Raw genomic sequence first — 22,427 nt, 5'->3', positions numbered from 1 at the left:
TCTCTGACCTCTGCTTTTATTTTGTTTTTTTAATTTATTGATTGATTTTAGAGAGAGAGTGTTGTGCAGATAAAATATATTATGCTCACTTTGTTAAAGATGGTGCTGCCCATGTGGAAGCCCATTTCCAGGTGATGGTATTGGTTGCCCTTCTCGCTTGGGATGGATGTGATTATATTAATGGGTGTTGGGGGCAGGCTGTGGGCAGGCAGGATCCTTGTAGCCTGGGGCTTGGTTTTGAGACTAAGCCGTTCCCATCCTTTTTGATGTAGGGGTGGTGCACTCTCATGAGGAATCCCATCATGCCTCAGATAAATGACTTTGTATTAGAGACTTCCGTATTTGTATATTGGATTAAAGGTTTGGATTTCTACACTATAAAATAGGGCAGACTGGGAGCTTGCTCTCTTGGTTCCTGAGATTAGCATTAGAGCAGAGAGTAGGTTGGAGAGCAGAATGGGGCCGTGTGGAGGAGGGGAGAGGCAGCCAGGATGGCTGAGTGCTGAGGGAGAGGCCAGTTAAACGTGCAGAGTTTGTGTAGAGAGAAGGAGATGGGGAACAAAGGAGAATGAGACTAGTGAGCTAGAAACCTTTGATTCTAGGAAACTCAGATAGGTCAGTGGCTTTGTGAGCACTGAATGAGTAGGTTTTGGAGCCCAATGTGTGTTTTTATTTGCCCGCCGGGTACAAGCTAGGATTAAAGATAGTGACCCACCAGTTCCTGGCTCTGTTATTTCATTGCTGTCTGTCTGAATCCAGTGCAAACCTGCATGGGCCAGGCTGCTGTGATGGTGGCCGTGGCTACTGGCTTTACAAAAAGGAAGAGGAAAGAGAAGCATGAATCTGTTTCTGTATATGTCCTGACAAGGGATGGAACCTGTAATCTTTGTGTATTGAGACAATGCTCTAACCAAGCTATCTGGCCAGGGCTCACTCTGACATCTGCTTTTTGACTCCTCTTAATTTTTTCACTGGTAAGGTCTCTTGCAGTTGAATTGGTTTACCCAGATAATCCAGGAGAATCTCCTTATCTCAAAACTCTCAATTTAAGTACACCTGTAAAGTCTCCTTTGCCATGTAAGGTAACATTCATAAAATAGGGGATTTGGATGTGGTCAGTTTTGGAGACCATTATTTGGCCTCCACAAGTGGTGACACTAAAATGATACACTACTCTGGCTATAAAAGTCTATCATCGGCTTGTTTTTTAAGACTCTTTCAACCTTATTTTTTGGGTGGATTCTTTAGTATCTTCCAGTTTGAGCAGTTTTTTCTACTATTAACCATTCTCTCAATGAATCCTTTCTAAACAATGACTTAACTACCTATTGTTATGTAATAAAGTCTATTCTTTAAATTAAAAGTGTGGTACTGGGAAAAAAGAAAACAATGATTTAGATGTAGGTTATAAACTCATATGCCCCATAGGACAAGTGGATAGCATAAATTAAATCAATTTTAGTGAACAGTAATGGACTGTTGTTAACTGGCTAATATGCAGGTATCATAAAATGGCATTCAAGACAACTATGTTTAAAAGCCTTTTGGCCGAACTAAACGGCCAAAAGCTACAAATTTGGACCTATGATTTAGGTAATAATTGATCTTTAGATACATAAAATAATAAAATATAAGCTTTCTCTATATTATAGAAAATCCATGGTCATCAGTTGTTTTTTCAAGTATTTGTCTTCTCACAAAGATTTATTTAGTTACTCCTGAAACACATCCTACTAGTTTTTTGTTTGTTTTTGTTTCATTTTGGATTTTTTTGTTTGTTTTTAAGAGAAGGAGAGAGAGAGTGAGTGTTGGGCAGATAAAATGTATTATGCTCACTTTGTTAAAGAGGCCGTTGCCCAGGTGATATTAATGTGTGTTGAGAATTGTTGTAGCCTGAGGCTTGGTTTTGGGATTAAGCCTGTCCCACCCTTTTTTGGTGTGAGGTGGTACAATCCTATCATGCCTCAGAGAAGTGACTTTGTATTAGAGACTTCCCTATTATGTATATTGGATTAAGGGTTTGGATTTCTACACTATAAAATGGGAACGGAGTGGGAGTTTGTTGCTCTGGGTTCCTGAGATTATCATTAGAGGAGAGAGTAGAGCCAGCAGCAGAAGGAGGCCACGTGGAGGAGGCCAGGAGAAGCAGCTAAGATGGCGGAGTGCTGAGTGAGATGCCAGTTTGTGTAGAGTTTGTATCTGGTATAAGGAAGGAGATGGGGAACTGAGGAGAATAAGGCTGGTGAGCTAGAAACCTTTGATTCTAGGAAACTCGGATAAGTCAGTAGCTTTGTGAGCACTGAATGTGACTGGGTTTTGGAGCCCAGTGTGTATTTTTACTTGCCCGCCAGGTGCAAGCTAGATTAAAGACTATGGCCCACCAGTTTTTGGCTCCATGGTTTCTTTACCGACTGTCCGAATCCAATGCGAACCTGCATGGGCCGGGCTGCTGTGATGGTGGCCCTGGCCCTGGCTTCTGGCTTTACAGTGAGACAGGAACATCGAGCTGCTCCTATATGTACCCTGACCAGGGAATCAAACCAGCAACCTTCATGCTGCTGGAAGACACTCCAACCGAGTTATCCGGCCAGGGGCTTAATTTTTATTGAGTTTTTAAAGTGACAGGGAGGGGGAAGGGAAGTATTCATTGTATATAGTTCCACTCAGTTGTGAATTCATTGGTTGCTTCCCATGTGTGCCCTAACGGGGGATCAAACCCACAACCTTATAATTTCAGGATGGTGCTCTTAACCAACAGAGCTAACCAGACAGAGCCCCTACTAGATTTTTAACGTTATCTTGTATGTATATCCATTTCCCAGGTAACCTGAATTGTGACAGTTGATAAGTTCACTATCTAGTTATCTAGAAAGATAGGTATACAGATTAGGTGTTATAATAAACGTTTGAAAACACATGAAGGAGCAATAATTATGTTAGGAATATGGAGAGGTAATTAGCTAATACTTTTTAGAGGTAGATGACATTTTAGCTGATATTTGAAGATTTAATTTTCTGGGCTAATTAGCATTCAATTTTTATTTTTACTTACTAGCCAGCTATTAAAATTGTACTTGTTTCAAGAAAGAAAAGATATGTTGTTTATTCATCTTATCTTCATGTTTTCCCCAGATTTTGTGTACAAGTGCTTTGGAAAAATGGCTGATGTAAGCCTCAAGGAAGTAACCTTAATAGTGGGTGTGGTTACTGCCTGCTATTGGAACAGTCTCTTTTGTGGTTTTGTTTTCGATGATGTTTCAGCAATACTGGATAATAAAGACCTGCATCCATCTACACCTTTAAAGACTTTATTTCAGAATGACTTCTGGGGAACCCCTATGTCTGAGGTAAGTAATTAATTGCTTATATATCACTTACAGGAATCTCAGATTTTAAAATATTCTATAATTTATTATTCAGTATTCTTTATCAACATCATCATCATAGTATTTAATATATTTTCCCCCAAAGATTTTATTACACATAACACATTGTAAAACATTGAATAGAAAGTTGGAGATGTGATTATCATTTTTAAAGCAGTACTTGTTTCTTTCCTGTTTGTGTGCAGTGGCTTAATCTCTTAAAAAATAATACATGTGTGTGAAAAGCAAATATAAACGTGTCCTATCTCTTCTCTAATAGTTATTTTGATTTTCTATTGAGAACCTTAAAGTTTAGTTCATTTTTATGAGGGTACTGTTACTTTGCCAGTAACTTTATTTTGAAGGTCAGTGTTAAATTGGAATTAAATGCTTGTCAGTTTGGATCATACAGATTAGATTCTAATTTTAGTTCAGCTATATAATAGCTGTGTGAAATAGGTTGGAATACAGTTTTTAGGTGACAAGTCACATTTCTAATCTGTAAAGCAATAATGCCTTGAGGATAAATAAATGAATTAATATATCTACAGTAACTGGCACATAGTTGTTGTAATTTAATATATAAAATTTATTTTATAATTAGAGATTGTCAATCTTTATTCATGGCCTGTTTTTGCTTTCTTCAACTTGGGAAGTTTCACAAGCAGGGGGATAGAATCTTTCATTTCCCTAGTCATGAGCACATAAGTATTTTTTCCTTTTAAATAAGCAAACTTTATTTTCTTGCAGCCTTCCTGTTTTCACCCAATTCTAGCCTTAAAAATAAATTTTTTGATAACAAGGGAAAATTTGGTCCATTACTATAACATGCATTATTTTCTAGACAGTTTTTCTCTTGACCCCTCCCCGTTATTACCCACAGAGACCCTTGAACTATGTGTACATTCCCCCATCTTACGGCAGTGTCTTTTGTGATTTAATCATGACATTGAGATTTTGACCTGAACAGTTAGCTGGCCAGGTTAAAGAGCTCATGAAAGTTACACCACAATATTAATACCATATTTTGTGATTTTTCTCAGCTTTGCAGATGAAAATTTGATTTTATTCAGAGCACCTATAAAAGGACATGCTAAGAAGTAATAAGCTCAGATGGAATGTATGAACAAATTAGAATAACTATTTATAATAAAGAGTGTTCCTCCCTGGTATTTTCTAATAGGCATCTTCTTTCCCTTTGGGGAAATGTGCCACTAAGGAAAATTATTTTAAGTAGTATGTAGGTGTCACAAGGCTTCTTGACAAGCCTGGAATTAGCACTTTCACAGGCCTAATAGTTGAAGTTATCAAATAATGATAGCCTGGAAGCTTGCACAGGCACAAACCTTTGTAATGGTATTTGTGCCAGTGTAGATCTTAAAGATGCATTTTGGGCTTAAGCCATTCTCCTGAACTACATAAATACTACCATAGGGAATCTTTAGATTCCTGGTTCTCTCACTCTTTAGATTTATCTCTTTGGTAAGCCCATTCCTTAGATGTATAATACTCTGTTTATTGATGTTCTCTTGTATTGCAACCCTGGCTATACATAGAATCTGATTGGGGCACTTTAAAAAAATATATTACCAAGGCTTTACTTTGAATTTATTCTATTTATTACAGTTATCTCAGAGTGGGATGCTGGCATCAATATATTTTGTTCTGTTTGTGTGTTTGCTTTCTTCTTGTTTTTGTGGAATTTTGAGTAGGAGGACAGTATGTAAGTTATATAGGTGATTGGTGCAGCCATGGTGAAGAACCACTGAGCTGTAACAAGCCATACTCTTCTGCTATTTGGTGTATCAGGTACTTGTGTTAAGGTAACTTCTGCAAATATCTCATATTACTATATTTTTCCATTCTATATGGAGATTCACGTAAACAGAATTATGAACTTATTTTTCATTATATTTGTGCTTCTCCTGTTGTCAACTAATACTGTAAGTAAATTTTCCTTGACTATACCTGAATGTAATAATGATCTGAATTGTCTTGTTTATAATGGAACTAGCTATTTTATTGTATTTTCATGGAATAAATTTGATATCTAAGCTAATGACTATGACAGTAGACTCTTACTTAAATGGATTATTAATGAATTTGGAAACAATTAGTTTTATTAATGATTTTTTTAGTTATTATCTATGGCATATATATATCTAATAGACCTAACAAAGAATTATATATATACTACAATTAAAAATACCTATTGCAGCCTGACCTGTGGTGGTGCAGTGGGATAAAGCGTCTACCTGGAACACTGAGGTTGCCGGTTCGAAACCTTGGACTGGCCTGGTCAAGGCACATATGGGAGTTGATGCTTCCTGCTCCTCCCCCTTCTCTCTCTCTCACTCCTCTCTCTCTAAAAAATCAATCAATAAATAAAATACTTAAAAATACCTATTGCCTGTCACTTTTTTTCTTCATCCTTTTAGCTTTCAAGTATGTTCTAATGGAACATTTCAAGCACTCGCAGTGTTTCTAGAACCTCTTTATGCCTTTTGGTACAGCTCATGTCATTGTGATATAGTGCCTTGAAAACAATGTTGTATACTTGAATTGAAATAAAAAGAATGTATACACTGCCAGTCAAGATGGCAGCATAGGTGGACATGGCACTCACTTTCCCTACAACCACATCAAAACTACAGAACAACTATCGTTGAGAACCACCTGAAATCTGGCTGAACAGGAATCATACAACTAGGGCATTAAAGAGTACTGATAGGAGGTGAAGACACAGAAAGGGCTGCTCCCATAGCCACCTGTGGTGCGGTAGATAACTGCAGGGAGGAATATCTTGGCTGCATAGTTCCCACGTTAGGTGCAAGGAGTCCTACCCCCACACCAGGCCCCCAAGCCCAAGGTTTTAGTACTGGGAAGAAAAGTTCCATAACTTCTGGCTGTAAAAACCAGCAGGAATTGAAGCTGAGGGCGACAGAGGGATGCTGGAGTCCCAGTCAGTTTCTCTTAAAAGGCCGACATACAGACTTAACTTTCTCAAACTCACTCCCTCTGAGTTCCAGCACTGAGGCAACAGTTCAAAGGGTACCAGGTACATATGGAGAGGAACTGAATTGTCTGGCATCATAGTGAGAGCTGGGGCACTTTCTCCCAGACAGAAATGCTAGCAGAGGTCATTGTCCCTTTGATGAATCCCTGCCCCCCAGCCATATCTGAGATCCCATCAATCTGGCTCACACTGTTTTCCCCATCTTGGTGATTCCCTGAGTCCCCCACCCCCTACCCCTACCATCACCATCACACGCAAGTGGTTTCTAGGGGCTTTTTCCTGGGAATATCCTGTTGGCTTTATGCTTCAGATATTTCTAAAATCTCTCAAACAGCATCTGGCCTCATTGTGCCCCAAACCTCTTGCTAAGTAGCCCCAGACCTGACATTAGTAACATCCAGACTTGGTTTACAGATTGGCCCCACTTGGGCAGATTGCTTTGTTGCTCATGCTAGTGCTCCCAGGCATAACACAGGGCGGCTGACCTTGGCCTGCACCTCCCAGGAGACCCCAGAGCCGGCACACCCAGTGGACAACTTCAGAGCACATTGGAAAACCACCACCAAACCACCTCCTCAAGCAACACACTCAGGGGGTGAACTCTGGACACCAGAGCCCCAGTAAAGTCCTGCTCTTTGAGGTGGGATCCTGCACAGCTGATTCTTCAAGGTAGTCAGAGGTGGGTGGTTGTATCCAGTCCTTGTAGCTGATCAACCTAGAGGTAAATCTCTCCCATTGATGTGCCAACAGCAAGCAAGGCTCAACTACAAGAGGAGGCTGTACACAGCCCACACAGGGGGCATAACTCTATCCCCAGCTTGGGTTATCAGGGAGGCTCTGCCACTGGACCCTCCAGAACACTTACTACGTTAGGACACTCTATATCAAGCTTGGGAGCTGTAGTAGTTCTACCTAATACACAGAAACAAACACAGAAAGGCTGCCAAAAAAGGAGACAAACATGTCCCAAATGAAAGAACAGAAGAAAACTAAAGAAAATAGAGATAAGCGATCTAGATGAAGAGTTCAAAACACTGGTTATAAGAATGCTCAATGAACTTAATGAGAACCTTACCAGCACAAAGAAGGACTAGTCAGAAATGATGGATACACTGACTGAAATGAAGAATAATTATCAGGGAATCAATGATAGCATAGAAGAAGCCTAGAATCGAATCAGCAATTTGGAATATAAGGAAGCAAAAACACCCAATCAGAGCAATAAAAAGAAAGTATTTTTAAAAAATGGGGATAGTTGTAAAAAGCCCGTGGAACAACTTCAAAAATATCAACATTCACTTCATAAGGGTGCTGTAAGAAGTGGAGAGAAAGCAAGAAATTGAAAACCTATTTGAAAAAATAATGACAGAAAACTTCCCTAACCTGGTGAAGGAAATAAGGCAAGTCCAGGAAGCACAGAGAGTCCCAAACAAGATGAGCTCAAAAGAGCTCCACACCAAGACATCATAATTGAAAGGCCAAGAGTTAAAGGCAGAGAATCTTAAAAGCAACAAGACAAAACAGTTATTTACCTACAACGGAGGTTCCATAAGACTCAGCAGATTTTTCAGCAGAATTTTGCAGGTGAGAAGGGAGTGGCAAGGTATTTTCAAAGTGATGAAAAGCAAGGGCCTACAACCAAGATTACTCTAACCAACAAAAGTATCATTTAGAATTGAAGAACAGAAAATACTTTATAGACAAGAAGAAGCTAAAGGAATTTATCACCAGCAAACCAGTATTATATGAAATATTAAAGAGTTTTCTTAAGAAAAAAAGGACAAAAAATATGAATAAAATTGCAAAAAATACATAACTACTAAATCTAAAAAATAATAGGCCCTGTCCAGTTGGCTCAGTGGTAGAGTGTTGGCCTGGCGTGCAGGAGTCCCGGGTTCAATTTCCGGCCAGGGCACACAGGAGAAGCGCCCATCTGCTTCTCCGCCCCTCCCCCTCTCCTTCCTCTCTGTCTCTCTCTTCCCCTCCCGCAGCGGAGGATCCATTGGAGCAAAGATGGCCCAGGCACTGAGGATGGCTCTGTGGCCTCTGCCTCAGGCCCTAGAATGGCTCTGGATGCAACAGAGCAACGCCCCAGATGGGCAGAGCATTGCTCCCTGGTGGGCATGCCGGGTGGATCCCGGTCGGGCGCATGTGGGAGTCTGTCTGACTGCCTTCCCGTTTCCAGCTTCGGAAAAATGCAAAAATAATAATAATAATAATAATAAACTAACAAGCAGAAAAGAAAATAAAAAGAATGTCTAGGAATTAGCCAAGCAAGAAAAAACATTTTAGGTTGACACCACTCATGATGTATGCAGTCAGTGCAACAGAGATATTAAAATATACCTGATTTCAAAATGACCTGTGTTTGTTGCTTGTGCTTCCATATGTTCTCTAGTAAGGATGAACAGACTGAAACCTGACGTATATACCAAACTATGGTAAGGAGTAGGAGAGCAAGGAATCTCTCTGAGTGTGCATTCCCTTACGTGAATTACAAGAAATAATATTTTATGTGTTTTTCACCTGTGTGTTTTATTCTGAAATCTGATTTGATTTTGTCTTAGAATAAAAATATTTTTATTTAAATATGACTTTTAGTTTATAATGAAATTTAGAACTTTGTATAAAATTTGGTATGTTGCTGAGGGAAACTATTGATACAATTGCAAAGATGTCTATTCATTCTGAGAAAGTTTTTGCCCCTTGTGTTCTCTGTGTAGTATTTGGGCATTTTCAGTTTAATACATTTAGGTTTATACATTATGAACATGTTTTTCATAAAACAACTAGATAGTACCTTTTTGAGTTGTTTCTCTTTAAACTACTGGTATTTTATTCTTATATTTCCTTTTAAAGATCTAGGCAGCAATTATATATAAATGCTTGTACTGTATTGGTAATAGATTGGGAAGCAGGCTTTGGAGAGAATCCTGTGCTCAAATTTAATGCCACTATTTTTCTATTTTAATCTGTATACTAGAGAAGAATTATTCATTAAACTTTGTTCCTCGACTGTTACTTAGCTGACTACCATATATATCAGAGAGGAATTGGCCTTGTTTGGTGATTAAGGAAATAGTGTATTGTGTTATTCATAGGGCATTTCATTACTTTATTGCTATTTCTCAGCCAAATAATAGATACTTTTAATGGTAAATGCAATGATTAGTTTATATACCCCAAAGGACCAACGTACTTAGTAATCAGTGGTTGTTTTTTCCTTTTAGGAAAGAAGCCACAAATCTTATCGTCCCTTAACAGTATTGACATTTCGCCTAAATTATTTGCTCAGCGAACTGAAACCAACGTCATATCACCTTCTAAATATGATTTTTCATGCTGGGGTCAGTGTGATATTTCTTAAAGTCTGCAAACTTTTTCTGGACAACAGAAGTAGTGTGATTGCTTCTTTACTCTTTGCAGTACACCCAGTACACACAGAAGCAGTAAGTAAAACTGTAAATTAATGTTTATTTCATTCTTTTTACAAAGTCTACACAGTAATTGTAAAGATATATATATATTTTTAAAAATCATATTTAACCGTAACTTTATTTTTTTTAACTTTATATAGAAAATTAAATTAACAGAGTGACACTGATCAATGAGAGTACATAGGTTTCAGGTAAACATTTCTATAGCATTTGAACTGTTGATTATGTTGTATACCATCACCCAAAGTAAAATCATTTTCTGTCACCTTATAGTTGTCCCTCTTTATACCCTTCCCCCACTCCCTTCCCCCCTTCTCCCTCTTCCTGGTAACCACTTCATTTTTATTTATGTCCATGAGTCTCAGTTTTATATCCCATCTAAGTGTGAAATCATACAATTCTTAACTTTTTCTGTTTTACTTATTTTACTCACTGTAAGGTTCTCAAGGTCCATCCATGTTGTCATAAATGTCACTATGTCGTCATTTCTTGTGGCTGAGTAGTATTCCATAGTATATATGGACCACATCTTTATCCAATCCTCTATCAAGGGACACTTTGGTTTCCATGTCTTGACCACTGTGAATAGTGCTGTGATGAACATGGGGGTTCATGAGTCTTTACATACCTATGTTTTTGAGTTTTGGGGGTAGATACCCAGTAGAGGGATTGCTGGGTCATATGGTAATTCTATTCATTATTTTTTGAGGAACCACCATACCTTCTTCCATAATGGCTGTACTAATTTGCATTTCCATCAGCAGTGAATGAGAATTCCTTTTTCTCCACAGCCTCTCCAACACTTGTTATTAACTGTCTTGTTAATAATAGCTTATCTAACAGGTGAGGTGATATCTCACTGTAATTTTGATTTGCATTTATCGAATAGCTAGTAAAGATGAACGTCTTTTCATATATCTATTGGCCATTTGTATGTCCTCTTTGGAGAAGTGTATGTTCATGTCCTCTTCCTTTTTTTTTTTTTTTTTTCCCGAAGCTGGAAACGGGGAGGTAGTCAGACAGACTCCCACATATGCCCGACCGGGATCCACCCGGCATGCCCACCAGGGGGCGGTGCTCTGCCCATCTTGGGGCCTGGGCTCTGACGCAATCAGAGCCATTCTAGAGCCCGAGGCAGAGGCCACAGAGCCATCCTCAGCACCCGGGCAAACTTTGCTCCAGTGGAGCCTTGGCTGCAGGAGGGGAAGAGAGAGACAGAGAGAAAGGAGAGGGGGAGGGGTGGAGAAGCAGATGGGCTCTTCTCCTGTGTGCCCTGGCCGGGAATCGAACCCGGGACTCCTGCATGCCAGACCGACGCTCTACCACTGAGCTAACCAGCCAGGGCCCTCTTCCCATTTTTTAATTGGATTGTTTGCTTATTTATTGCTGAGCTTTGTGAGTTCTTTGTATATTTTGGATATTAACTCCTTATAGGAGCTGTTGTTTTCAAATATCTCCCATCTAGGCTGCCTATTTGTCTTGTTGTCAGCTTCTTTTGCTGTGCAGAAGCTTTTTTGTTTGATACAGTTCCATTTACTTTTGCCTTTACTGCCCTTGCCTTTGGGTTCAAATTCATAGATTGTTCTCTCTGGCCAAGGTCCAAGAGTTTAATATCTATGTTTTGTTCTATGTAATTTATTGTTTCAGATCTTATATTTAAGAATTTGATCTATTTTGAATTAATTTTTGTGCAAGGGGACAAACTATAGTCAAGATTTATTCTTTTGCTTGTGGCTTTCCAATTTTCCCAGCAGCATTTATTTTCTCCATTGTGTGTTTTTGGCTCTTTTGTCAAAGATGATTTCTCTCTATCTATGTGGTTTTATTTCTGGGCTCTCAATTCTGTTCTGTTGGTCTGTATGGTTGTTTTTCTGCCAACAACACGCTATTTTGTTTACCGTGGCTCTATAGTATGATTTGAAGTCAGTTAGTGTGATACCTCAGCTTAATCTTTTTCCTTAGGATTGCTCTGGCTATTCGGGGTTTTTTATGGTTCCATACAAACCTGGTAGTTTTTTGTTCTATTTCTTGAAATACGATTTGGGATTTTGATGAGGATTGCATTAGATTTGTGTATCGCTTTGGGCAATATAGTCATTTTAACTATATTGAGTCTTCCAATTCAAAAACATGGAATATTTTTCTGTTTCATTGTGTCTTTTTCAATTTCTCTCAGTAATGTTTTGTTATTTTCAGAATATAGGTTTTTCACGTATGTTGTTAATTTTATTACGAGGTATTTTACATTTTTGGTTGTAAATGTAAAAGGAATTGGTTTTTTTTTTTTAGTTCATTTTCTGAATTTTTATTGTTGGCATATAGAAAAGCAATAGACTTTTTTTTTTCACAGACAGAGAGAGTCAGAGAGAAGATAGACAGACAGGAACGGAGAGAGATGAGAAGCATCAATCATCAGTTTTTTGTTGCGACACCTTAGTTGTTCATTGATTGCTTTCTCATATGTGCCTTGACCGCGGGCCTTCAGCAGACCGAGTAACCCCTTGTTCGAGCCAGTGACCTGGGGTCCAAGCTGGTGAGCTTTCGCTCAAACCAAATGGGCCCGTGCTCAAGCTGGCAACCTCGGGGTCTCGAACCTGGGTCCTTGGCGTCCCAGTTCGACTCTCTATCCACTCACTGCGCCACTGCCTGGTCAGCAATAGACTTTTGTATATTGATTTTGTATCCTTCAACTTTACTGTATCAATTTATTGTTTCTAATAGTCTGTTTGGTAGAGTCTTTGGGGTTTTCTATATACAGGATTATGTAATCTGCAAAAAGAAATACCTTTACTTCTTATTTCCTTTCATGGATGCCTTTTATTTCTTTTTTGTTTTTGTTTTGTTTTAGTGAGAGGATAGGAGGCAGAGACAGACTCCTGCATGTGCCCCAACCTGGATCCACCTGGCAAGTCCACTAGGGAGCAATGCTCTGCCCATCTGGGGCCCTTGCTCCATTACAACTGGAGCCATTTCTCTTTTTTTTTAGCACTGAGGCAGAGGCCATGGAACCATCCTCAGTGCCTGAGACCAACTTGCTCAATCAAGCCTTGGCTGTATGAGGAGAGGAGAAGAGAGAGATAGAAAGAGGGAGAGAAGCGGGGGTGAGGGGTTGAAGAAGCAGATGGTTGCTTCTCCTGTGTTCCCTGGTTGGGAATTGAACCCAGGATATCTACATGCCAGGCCAATACTCTACCACTGAGCCAACTCTGGGTGCCTTTTATTTCTTTCTCTTGCCTGATTGCTCTGGCAAAACTTCCAGAATTATGTTGAATAAGAGTGAAGAGAGTGGGCATCTTTGTCTTTTTTCTGATTTTAAAAGAAAAACCTTCATTTTTTTCACCATTTAGTATGATATTAGCTGATGGCCTTTATTATGTTGCGGTACTTTCATTCTGTTCCAATTTTATGAGTGTTTTAAACAGAAAATGATGTTGTATCTTATTGAATGCCTTTTCTGTATCTATTGAAAGGATCATATGTTTGTTCTTTGTTTTGTTGGTATATAGTGTATTACATTGATTGATATCCATATGTTGAACCATCCTTGTGCTACTGGAATGAATCCCACTTGATTGTGATGTATTATTTTTTTAATGTGTTACTGTATTCAATTTGCTAGTATTTTGTTTTGTTTTTTTGTTTTGTTTTTTTTTGTATTTTTCTGAAGCTGGAAATGGGGAGAGACAGTCAGACTCCCGCATGCGCCCGACCGGGATCCACCCGGCACGCCCACCAGGGGCGACGCTCTGCCCACCAGGGGGCGATGCTCTGCCCCTCCGGGGCGTCGCTCTGCCGAGACCAGAGCCACTCTAGCACCTGGGGCAGAGGCCAAGGAGCCATCCCCAGCACCCGGGCCATCTTTGCTCCAATGGAGCCTTGGCTGCGGGAGGGGAAGAGAGAGACAGAGAGGAAGGGGGGAGGGGTGGAGAAGCAAATGGGCGCTTCTCCTGTGTGCCCTGGCCGGGAATCGAACCCGGGTCCCCCGCACGCCAGGCCGACGGTCTACCGCTGAGCCAACCGGCCAGGGCCAATTTGCTAGTATTTTGTTTAGGACTTTTGCATTTGTATTCATTAGAGATATTGATCTATAGTTCTTTTGTGTGTGCGTTTTCCTTGCCAGGTTTTGGTATGAGGGTTATGTTGGCCTCATAAAATGTGTTAGGGAGTATAGCTTCTTCGCTTTTTTGGAAGACTTTGAGAAGGATAGGCACCAAATCTTCTTTGAATATTTGGTAGAACTCACTAGTATAGCCATCTGGTCCTAGACTTTTGTTTTTTGGGAAAAATTTTGATAGTTCTTTTTGCTTTCTTTGTGCTTATAGGTCTATTTAGGTTTTCCACTTCTACTGGAGTCACTCTAGGAAGATTGGTTAGTTCTAACAATTTATTCATTTCCTCCAGGTTGTTAAATTTGGTAGCATATAATTTTTCATCTATTCTACTGTGATCCTTTGTATATCTATGATGTCTGTGGTAATTTTTCCTCTTTCATTTCAAATTTTGTTTATATGAGCCCTTCCCTTTTTTTCCTTAGTGAGTCTAACCAGTGATTTATGGATTTATTATCTTTTCAGAGATCCAGCTCCTTGTTGTTTTAATTTTTTCTATAGGTTTATTTGTTCTGTATTTCATTTAGTTCTGCTCTAATTTTTACTATTTCCTTTTATCTGCTGACTTTGGTTGCCTTTGTTGTTCTTTTTCTAGTTCCTTCAGATGTGATGTGAGGTTGTTTACTTGGGATCTCCCTTGTTTCTTGATATAAGCCTGTAATGATACAAACTTCCCTCTTATTGGTTTTGCTGCACCCCAGATATTTGATATGTCATGTCATTTTCATTTCTCTGTATATATCTTTTGATCTCTCCTTTTATATCTTCTTAGACACAGTCATTTTTTAGAGGTATGTTGTTTAATTTCTACATTTTTGTGGGATTGTTTTGTTTCTGTTTTATAGTTGAATTCTAGTTTCAAAGCTTTATGATCAGAAAATATGCTTGGTATAATTTCAATCTTCCTGAATTTGTTGATTTTAATTTTCTTGCCCAGCATTTGGTCTATCCTTGAAAATGTTTCATGCACACCGGAGAAGACTTTATAATCTGACCTTTTGGGATGAAATAGCCTATAAATGTCTATTATGTCCATTTGGTCCAGAGTGTCATTACACGCCAATAAATCTTTATTGATTTTCTCTTTGAATGATCTATTTATTCCATCAATGGTATATTGAAATCTTCCAAGTATGATTGTGTTTTTGTTTGCTTCTATTTTTAGATCAGTTAATAGATATCTTACATATTTTGGTGCATATATATATATTGAAGTATTATGTCTTCTTGATACAGTGTCCCATTTATCATAATGAAATGTTCATCTTTGTCTATAGTTACCTTTGTTGTCTTCAAGTCAGCATTATCAGATATGAGTATGGCTATATCTGCTTTTCTTTGGTTATTATTTGCTTGGAGAATCATTTTCCAACCTTTTACTTTGAAACTACTTTTGTCCTTGGAGTTTAGATGTGTCTCTTGGAGGCAGCATATGGTTGGGTTTTGCTTTTTGATTCAATCTGATACTCTATTCCTCTGTATTGGTGAGTTCAGTCTATTTACATTTAGGGTAATTATTGACATTTGAGAATTTCCTATAGCCATTTTATGTTTTGTTTTCTGGTAGCTCTGTGTATTGTTTAGTTCTTTTCTTTTTTTGTTTCTGTCACTTTTGTTTGGTGGTATTCTATACTTTTTTTCTATTTTTTTTTTTAAACTGTATATTTCAATAGTGGCTTTTTGTGGGTGGTTACCTTTAGATTATTAAGAGAAAATTGCTGATATGTACAAGAATCCTTTGTTTTATGAGTACTTCTGCATTCCATCCTCCTTTGCTACTATAGATCTTTATCTTCTCCCTTTTTGTGTTATTGTTGTCACGGAGTAGCCTTGTTTTTATTGTGACCTTGTTTGAGCTTTTACTTTTTGATTTGTTTTGGGTTTTTTTGTCTGGTCAAATGACCCCCTTGATCATTTCCTGCAGTGGGGATTTTCTGGTGATAAATTCCTTCACCTTCTATATGTCTGTAAAAGTTTTCATTTCTCATATTTGAAGGATAATTTTGATGGGTATAGTCTTCTTAGCTAGTAATTTCTCTCTTTCTGTATTTTGAATTTTGGTTCCACTCTCTTTTGGCTTGTACAGTTTCTGCTGAGAAGTCTAATGATACCTAATGGGCTTTCCTTTGTATGTTGTGTTCCTCTTTTTGCTAGCTGCCTTGAGGATTCTTTCTTTGTCATTGATTTTTGACAGTATTATTACAATGTGCCCTGAAATAGATCCGTTTGGGTTTTGGTAACTTGGCATTATTTGTTTCTTGGATTTGAAGCTCTCTTTCCATGGGCTTGGGAATTTTTCATCAATTATTTGTTTGAATAGGCTCTCCATTCCCTTCTCCCTCTCTTATATATCCATTTTTCTTATACTGCTCTTTCTTTCTTTTTTTTTTTTAAATAGATTTTTATTAATGGTAATGGGATGACATTAATAAATCAGGGTACATATATTCAAAGAAAACATGTCTAGGTTATTTTGTCATTAAATTATGTTGCATACCCCTCGCCCAAAGTCAGATTGTCCTCCGCCACCCTCTATCTAGTTCTCTGTGCCCCTCCCCCTCCCCCTAACTCTCTCCCTCCCTCCCTCCCATGTCCTCCCTCCCCCCACCCCTGGTAACCACCACACTCTTGTCCATGTCTCTTAGTCTCGTTTTTATGTTCCACCAATGTATGGAATCATGTAGTTCTTGTTTTTTTCTGATTTACTTATTTCACTCCGTATAATGTTATCAAGTTCCCACCATTTTGCTGTAAATGATCTGATGTCATCATTTCTTATGGCTGAGTAGTATTCCATAGTGTATATGTGCCACATCTTCTTTATCCAGTCTTCTATTGAAGGGCTTTTTGGTTGTTTCCATGTCTTGGCCACTGTGAACAGTGCTGCAATGAACATGGGGCTACATGTGTCTACACGTATCAATGTTTCTGAGGTTTTGGGGTATATACCCAGTAGAGGGATTGCTGGGTCATAAGGTAGTTCTATTTTCAGTTTTTTGAGGAACCACCATACTTTCCTCCATAATGGTTGTACTACTTTACAGTCCCACCAACAGTGAATGAGGGTTCCTTTTTCTCCACAGCCTCTCCAACATTTGCTATTACCCGTCTTGTTGATAATAGCTAATCTAACAGGGGTGAGGTGGTATCTCATTGTAGTTTTGATTTGCATTTCTCTAATAACTAATGAAGCTGAGCATCTTTTCATATATCTGTTGGCCATTTGTATCTCTTCCTGGGAGAAGTGTCTGTTCATGTCCTCTTCCCATTTTTTTATTGGATTGTTTGTTTGTTGTTGAGTTTTATGAGTTCTTTGTAAATTTTGGATATTAGGCCCTTATCTGAGCTGTTGTTTGAAAATATCATTTCCCATTTAGTTGGCTGTCTGTTTATTTTGATATCAGTTTCTCTTGCTGAGCAAAAACTTTTTATTCTGATGTAGGCCCATTCATTAATTTTTGCCTTCACTTCTCTTGCCATTGGAGTCAAGTTCATAAAATGTTCTTTAAAACCCAGATCCATGATTTTAGTACCTATGTCTTCTTCTATGTACTTTATTGTTTCAGGTCTTATATTTAGGTCTTTGATCCATTTTGAATTAATTTTAGTACATGGGGACAGGCTGTAGTTGAGTTTCATTCTTTTGCATGTGGCTTTCCAGTTTTCCCAACACCATTTGTTGAAGAGGCTTTCTTTTCTCCATTGTGTGTTGTTGACCCCTTTATCAAAGATTATTTGACCATATATATGTGGTTTTATTTCTGGGCTTTCTATTCTGTTCCATTGGTCTGAGTGTCTATTTTTCTGCCAATACCATGCTGTTTTGATTATCGTGGCCCTATAATATAGTTTAAAGTCAGGTATTGTAATGCCCCCAGCTTCATTCTTTTTCCTTAGGATTGTTTTGGCTATTCAGGGTTTTTTATAGTTCCATATAAATCTGATGATTTTTTGTTCCATTTCTTTAAAAAATCTCATAGGAATTTTGATGGGAATTGCATTAAATTTGTATATTGCTTTGGGTAATATGGCCATTTTGATTATATTTATTCTTCCTATCCAAGAAAAAGGAATATTTTTCCATCTCATTGTATCTTTTTCGATTTCCCTTAACAATGCTTTGTAATTTTCATTATAAAGGTCCTTTACATTCTTTGTTATGTTTATTCCTAGGTATTTTTTTTTTTTTTGTTGCAATCGTGAAGGGGATTATTTTTTTGAGTTCGTTTTCTAATATTTCATTGTGGGCATATAGAAAGGCTATGGACTTTTGTATGTTAATTTTGTATCCTGCGACCTTACTGTATTGGTTTATTGTTTCTAATAATCTTTTTGTGGAGTCCTTCGGGTTTTCAATGTATAGGATCATATGATCAGCAAAAAGTGATACCTTTACTTCTTCTTTTCCGATATGGATGCCTTTTATTTCTTTGTCTTGTCTGATTGCTCTGGCCAGAACTTCTAGCACCACGTTGAATAAGAGTGGAGAGAGTGGACAACCCTGTCTTGTTCCTGATTTAAGGTAGAAAGTCCTCAGTTTTATGCCGTTTAATAGGATGTTGGCTGATGGTTTATCATATATGGCCTTTATCATGTTGAGATATTTTCCTTCTATACCCATTTTGTTGAGAGTCTTAAACATAAAATTGTGTTGTATTTTATCAAAAGCCTTTTCTGCATCTATTGATAAGATCATGTGGTTTTTGTTCTTTGTTTTGTTGATATGGTGTATTACGTTAACCGTTTTACGTATGTTGAACCATCCTTGAGATTCTGGGATAAATGCCACTTGATCGTGATGTATTATTTTTTAATATGTTGTTGTATTCGGTTTGCCAGTATTTTGTTTAGTATTTTAGCATCTGTATTCATTAGAGATATTGGTCTGTAGTTTTCTTTCTTTGTGCCATCCTTGCCAGGTTTTGGTATGAGGGTTATGTTGGCCTCATAAAATGTGTTTGGAAGTATTGCTGCTTCTTCAATTTTTTGGAAGACTTTGAGTAGAATAGGAACCAAGTCTTCTTTGAATGTTTGATAGAATTCACTAGTATAACCGTCTGGGCCTGGACTTTTATTTTTGGGGAGGTTTTTAATAGTTTTTTCTATTTCCTCCCTGCTGATTGGTCTGTTTAGGCTTTCTACTTCTTCATGACTCAGTCTAGGAAGGTTGTATTGTTCTAGGAATTTATCCATTTCTTCTAGATTGTTGTATTTGGTGGCATATAATTTTTCATAGTATTCTACAATAATTCTTTGTATATCTATGATGTCTGTGGTGATCTCTCCTCTTTCATTTTGGATTTTATTTATTTGAGTCCTGTGCCTTTTTTCCTTGGTGAGTCTTGCCAAGGGTTTGTCAATTTTGTTGATCTTTTCAAAGAACCAGCTCCTTGTTTTATTGATTTTTTCTATAGTTTTTCTGTTCTCTATTTCATTTATTTCTGCTCTGATTTTTATTATCTCCTTTCTTCGGCTGGTTTTGGGTTGTCTTTGTTCTTCTTTTTCTAGTTCCTTAAGGTGTGAAGTTAAGTGGTTTACTTCGGCTCTCTCTTGTTTGTTCATATAGGCCTGAAGTGATATGAACTTTCCTCTTATTACTGCTTTTGCTGCATCCCAGAGATTCTGATATGTCGCATTTTCATTTTCATTTGTCTGTATATATCTTTTGATCTCTGCGCTTATTTCTTCTTTGACCCATTCATTTTTTAGAAGTATGTTGTTTAGTTTCCACATTTTTGTGGGTTTTTCCCCCTCTTTTTTGCAGTTGAATTCTAGTTTCAAGGCTTTATGATCAGAAAATATGCTTGGTACAATTTCAATTTTTCTAAATTTGCTGATATTGTCTTTGTGGCCCAACATATGGTCAATTCTTGAGAATGTTCCATGTACACTAGAGAAAAATGTATACTCTGTCGCTTTGGGATGAAGTGTCCTGTAGATGTCTATCATATCCAGGTGTTCTAGTATTTCGTTTAAGGCCACTATATCTTTATTGATTCTCTGTTTGGATGACCGATCTAGAGCCGTCAGCGGTGTATTGAGGTCTCCAAGTATGATTGTATTTTTGTTAGTTTTTGTTTTAAGGTCAATAAGTAGCTGTCTTATATATTTTGGTGCTCCTTGGTTTGGTGCATATATATTAAGGATTGTTATGTCTTCTTGATTCAACTTCCCCTTAATCATTATGAAATGACCATTTTTGTCTCTGAGTACTTTTTTTGTTTTGTAGTCAGCATTATTAGATACGAGTATTGCTACACCTGCTTTTTTTTGGGTGTTGTTTGCTTGGAGTATTGTTTTCCAGCCTTTCACTTTGAATTTGTTTTTATCCTTGTTGCTTAGATGTGTTTCTTGTAGGCAGCATATAGTTGGATTTTCTTTTTTAATCCATTCTGCTACTCTGTGTCTTTTTATTGGTAAGTTTAATCCATTTACATTTAGTGTAATTATTGACACTTGTGGGTTCCCTACTGCCATTTTATAAATTGCTTTCTGTTAGTTTTGTATCTAGTTTGATTCTTCTCTTTTGTTTTTCTATCATTTGTTTTTGTTTGTTTGTGTTCCATACTTCTTTCCTCTGTTGCTACCTTTTTTAAGTCAAGTGTTTTTGTGGTGGTTTTTTCAAGGGTGGTTACCATTAAGTAATGAAAAGGGTACCTACCATATGCATTGTAGTACCCTATCTTATGAGTATTTCTGCACTTCATCGTCCTTTGCTACTGTTAATCTCCATCCTCTCCCCCCTTTTTTTCCTTTGTTGTCACAGTTTAAGTTTGGTTTTATTGCGTTCTTGGTGGAGCTGTTACTTGTGGTGTTGTTTTCTTTTGTTCTTTGAATCTGGTTGGAAAACCCCCTTTAGTATTTCCTGGAGTGGGGGCTTTCTGATGATAAATTCTCTCATCTTTTCTGTATTTGTGAATGTTTTTATATCTCCTTCGTACTTGAAGGATAGCTTTGATGGGTATAGTATTCTTGGCTGAAAGTTCCTCTCTTTCAAGGCTTTAAATATTGGGGTCCACTCTCTTCTAGCTTGTAGAGTTTCTGCTGAGAAATCTGATGATAATCTAATGGGCCTTCCTTTATATGTTGTATTCTTCTTTTCCCTGGCTGCCTTAAGAATTTTTTCTTTGCCATTGGTTTTGCCAATTTCATTATGATGCGCCTTGCAGTAGGTTTGTTGGGGTTAAGAGAACTCGGAGTTCTGTTTGCTTCTTGAATTTGAGGCTTTAATTCTTTCCACAGGCTTGGGAAGTTCTCGTCTATTATTTGTTTGAGTATATTCTCCATTCCATTTTCTTTCTCTTCTCCCTCTGATATACCTATTATTCTTATGTTATTCTTTCTGATGGAGTCAGACAATTCCTGTAGGGCTTTCTTGTTTTTTATTATTTTTAAGTCTCTTTCTTCTTCTCTCTGTTGTGCCTCAAGTTGTTTGTCTTCTATTTCACTAATCCTATGTTCAATCTGGGCTGTTCTGTTAGCTAAACTTGTTACCTCGTTTTTCAGCTCGTGAATTGAGGTTTTCATTTCTGTTTGATTTGTTTTTATAGTTTCAATTTCCTTGGTAATATATTTTTTGTGTTCATTGAGTTCTTTTCTGATCTCCCTAAATTGCCTTTCTGTGTTTTCTTGTATATCTCTGAGTATTTTTAAGATTTCTATTTTAAATTCTCTGTCATTTAGCTTCAAGGCTTCCAATATGTTAAGTCTTTTCTCCATAGATTTTTCCACATCTATTTGTGTTACCTCTCTTTCTTTTGTATCCATAATATTCGATTTCCTCTTTTTTATTGGCATCTGAGGGTGGTCTTGTTGATAGCACACAGGCGCACTCCCTCCGAGGCTTGAATGAACGTCCCTGCGGTAGCTTCCTCTATACCCTCGTTTCTCAGATTCAAGTGATAACAGTCCTTTCGCTTTCAGTTTGTGTGGAACTCCGGAATGCTCCGAGGATAAATTTTTCTGTTTCTAGTTGATAAATTTGTTGTGATTTGGGGGAGATCTGTTGGACGCGCTCCTCACGGCACCATTTCCGTGACGTCACTCTATATTGCTCTTTCTGATGGAGTCAGACAATTCTTATAGAGCTCTCTTGGTTTTTTGAATTCATGAGTCTCTCTCCTCTTCTCTGAGTATCTCTAGTTGCCTATCTTCAGTGTCACTGATTCTTTCCTTTATCTGGCTTGTTCTATTAGCCAAACTTGCTACCTCAATTTTCAATTCATGTATTGAGTTCTTCATCACTGTTTTAAAAGTTTCAATATCTTTGGTAAGGTGTTTGGTTTATTTTTTGAGCTCATTAAGTTGCCTATTGGTGTCTTCTTGCATCTCATTGAATATTTTTAGAACTTCAGTTTTGAATCCTCTATCATTGTAACTCCAAGGTTTCCATGTAACTGAAAATTTTTTCTGGAGATTTTTCATTTTCGTTCTGAATTACATCTCTGTCTTGTGTAGCCATGGTATTTTATTTCTTCTTCCTGGTGACATTGAGACTGGT

The 22,427-nt window shown here is 37.7% G+C and overlaps 1 protein-coding gene across 1 annotated transcript in view; it reads left to right on the top strand.

Moving 5' to 3' along the window:
- Nucleotides 1-22,427, top strand: part of TMTC3 (transmembrane O-mannosyltransferase targeting cadherins 3) — an 89,904-nt gene that overhangs the window by 26,740 nt on the left and 40,737 nt on the right. Inside the window, exons 2-3 of the mRNA XM_066257783.1 lie at nucleotides 3,133-3,347; nucleotides 9,612-9,830. Of these exons, the coding sequence (XP_066113880.1) occupies nucleotides 3,159-3,347; nucleotides 9,612-9,830 (408 nt within the window). The 5' untranslated portion in view covers nucleotides 3,133-3,158. The remainder of the gene's footprint in view (nucleotides 1-3,132; nucleotides 3,348-9,611; nucleotides 9,831-22,427) is intronic.

The sequence above is a fragment of the Saccopteryx bilineata genome, chromosome 2 (genome assembly GCF_036850765.1).
Source record: "Saccopteryx bilineata isolate mSacBil1 chromosome 2, mSacBil1_pri_phased_curated, whole genome shotgun sequence".
Classification (NCBI taxonomy): Eukaryota; Metazoa; Chordata; class Mammalia; order Chiroptera; family Emballonuridae; genus Saccopteryx; species Saccopteryx bilineata.
This window is presented reverse-complemented; position numbering and strand designations above follow the sequence as displayed.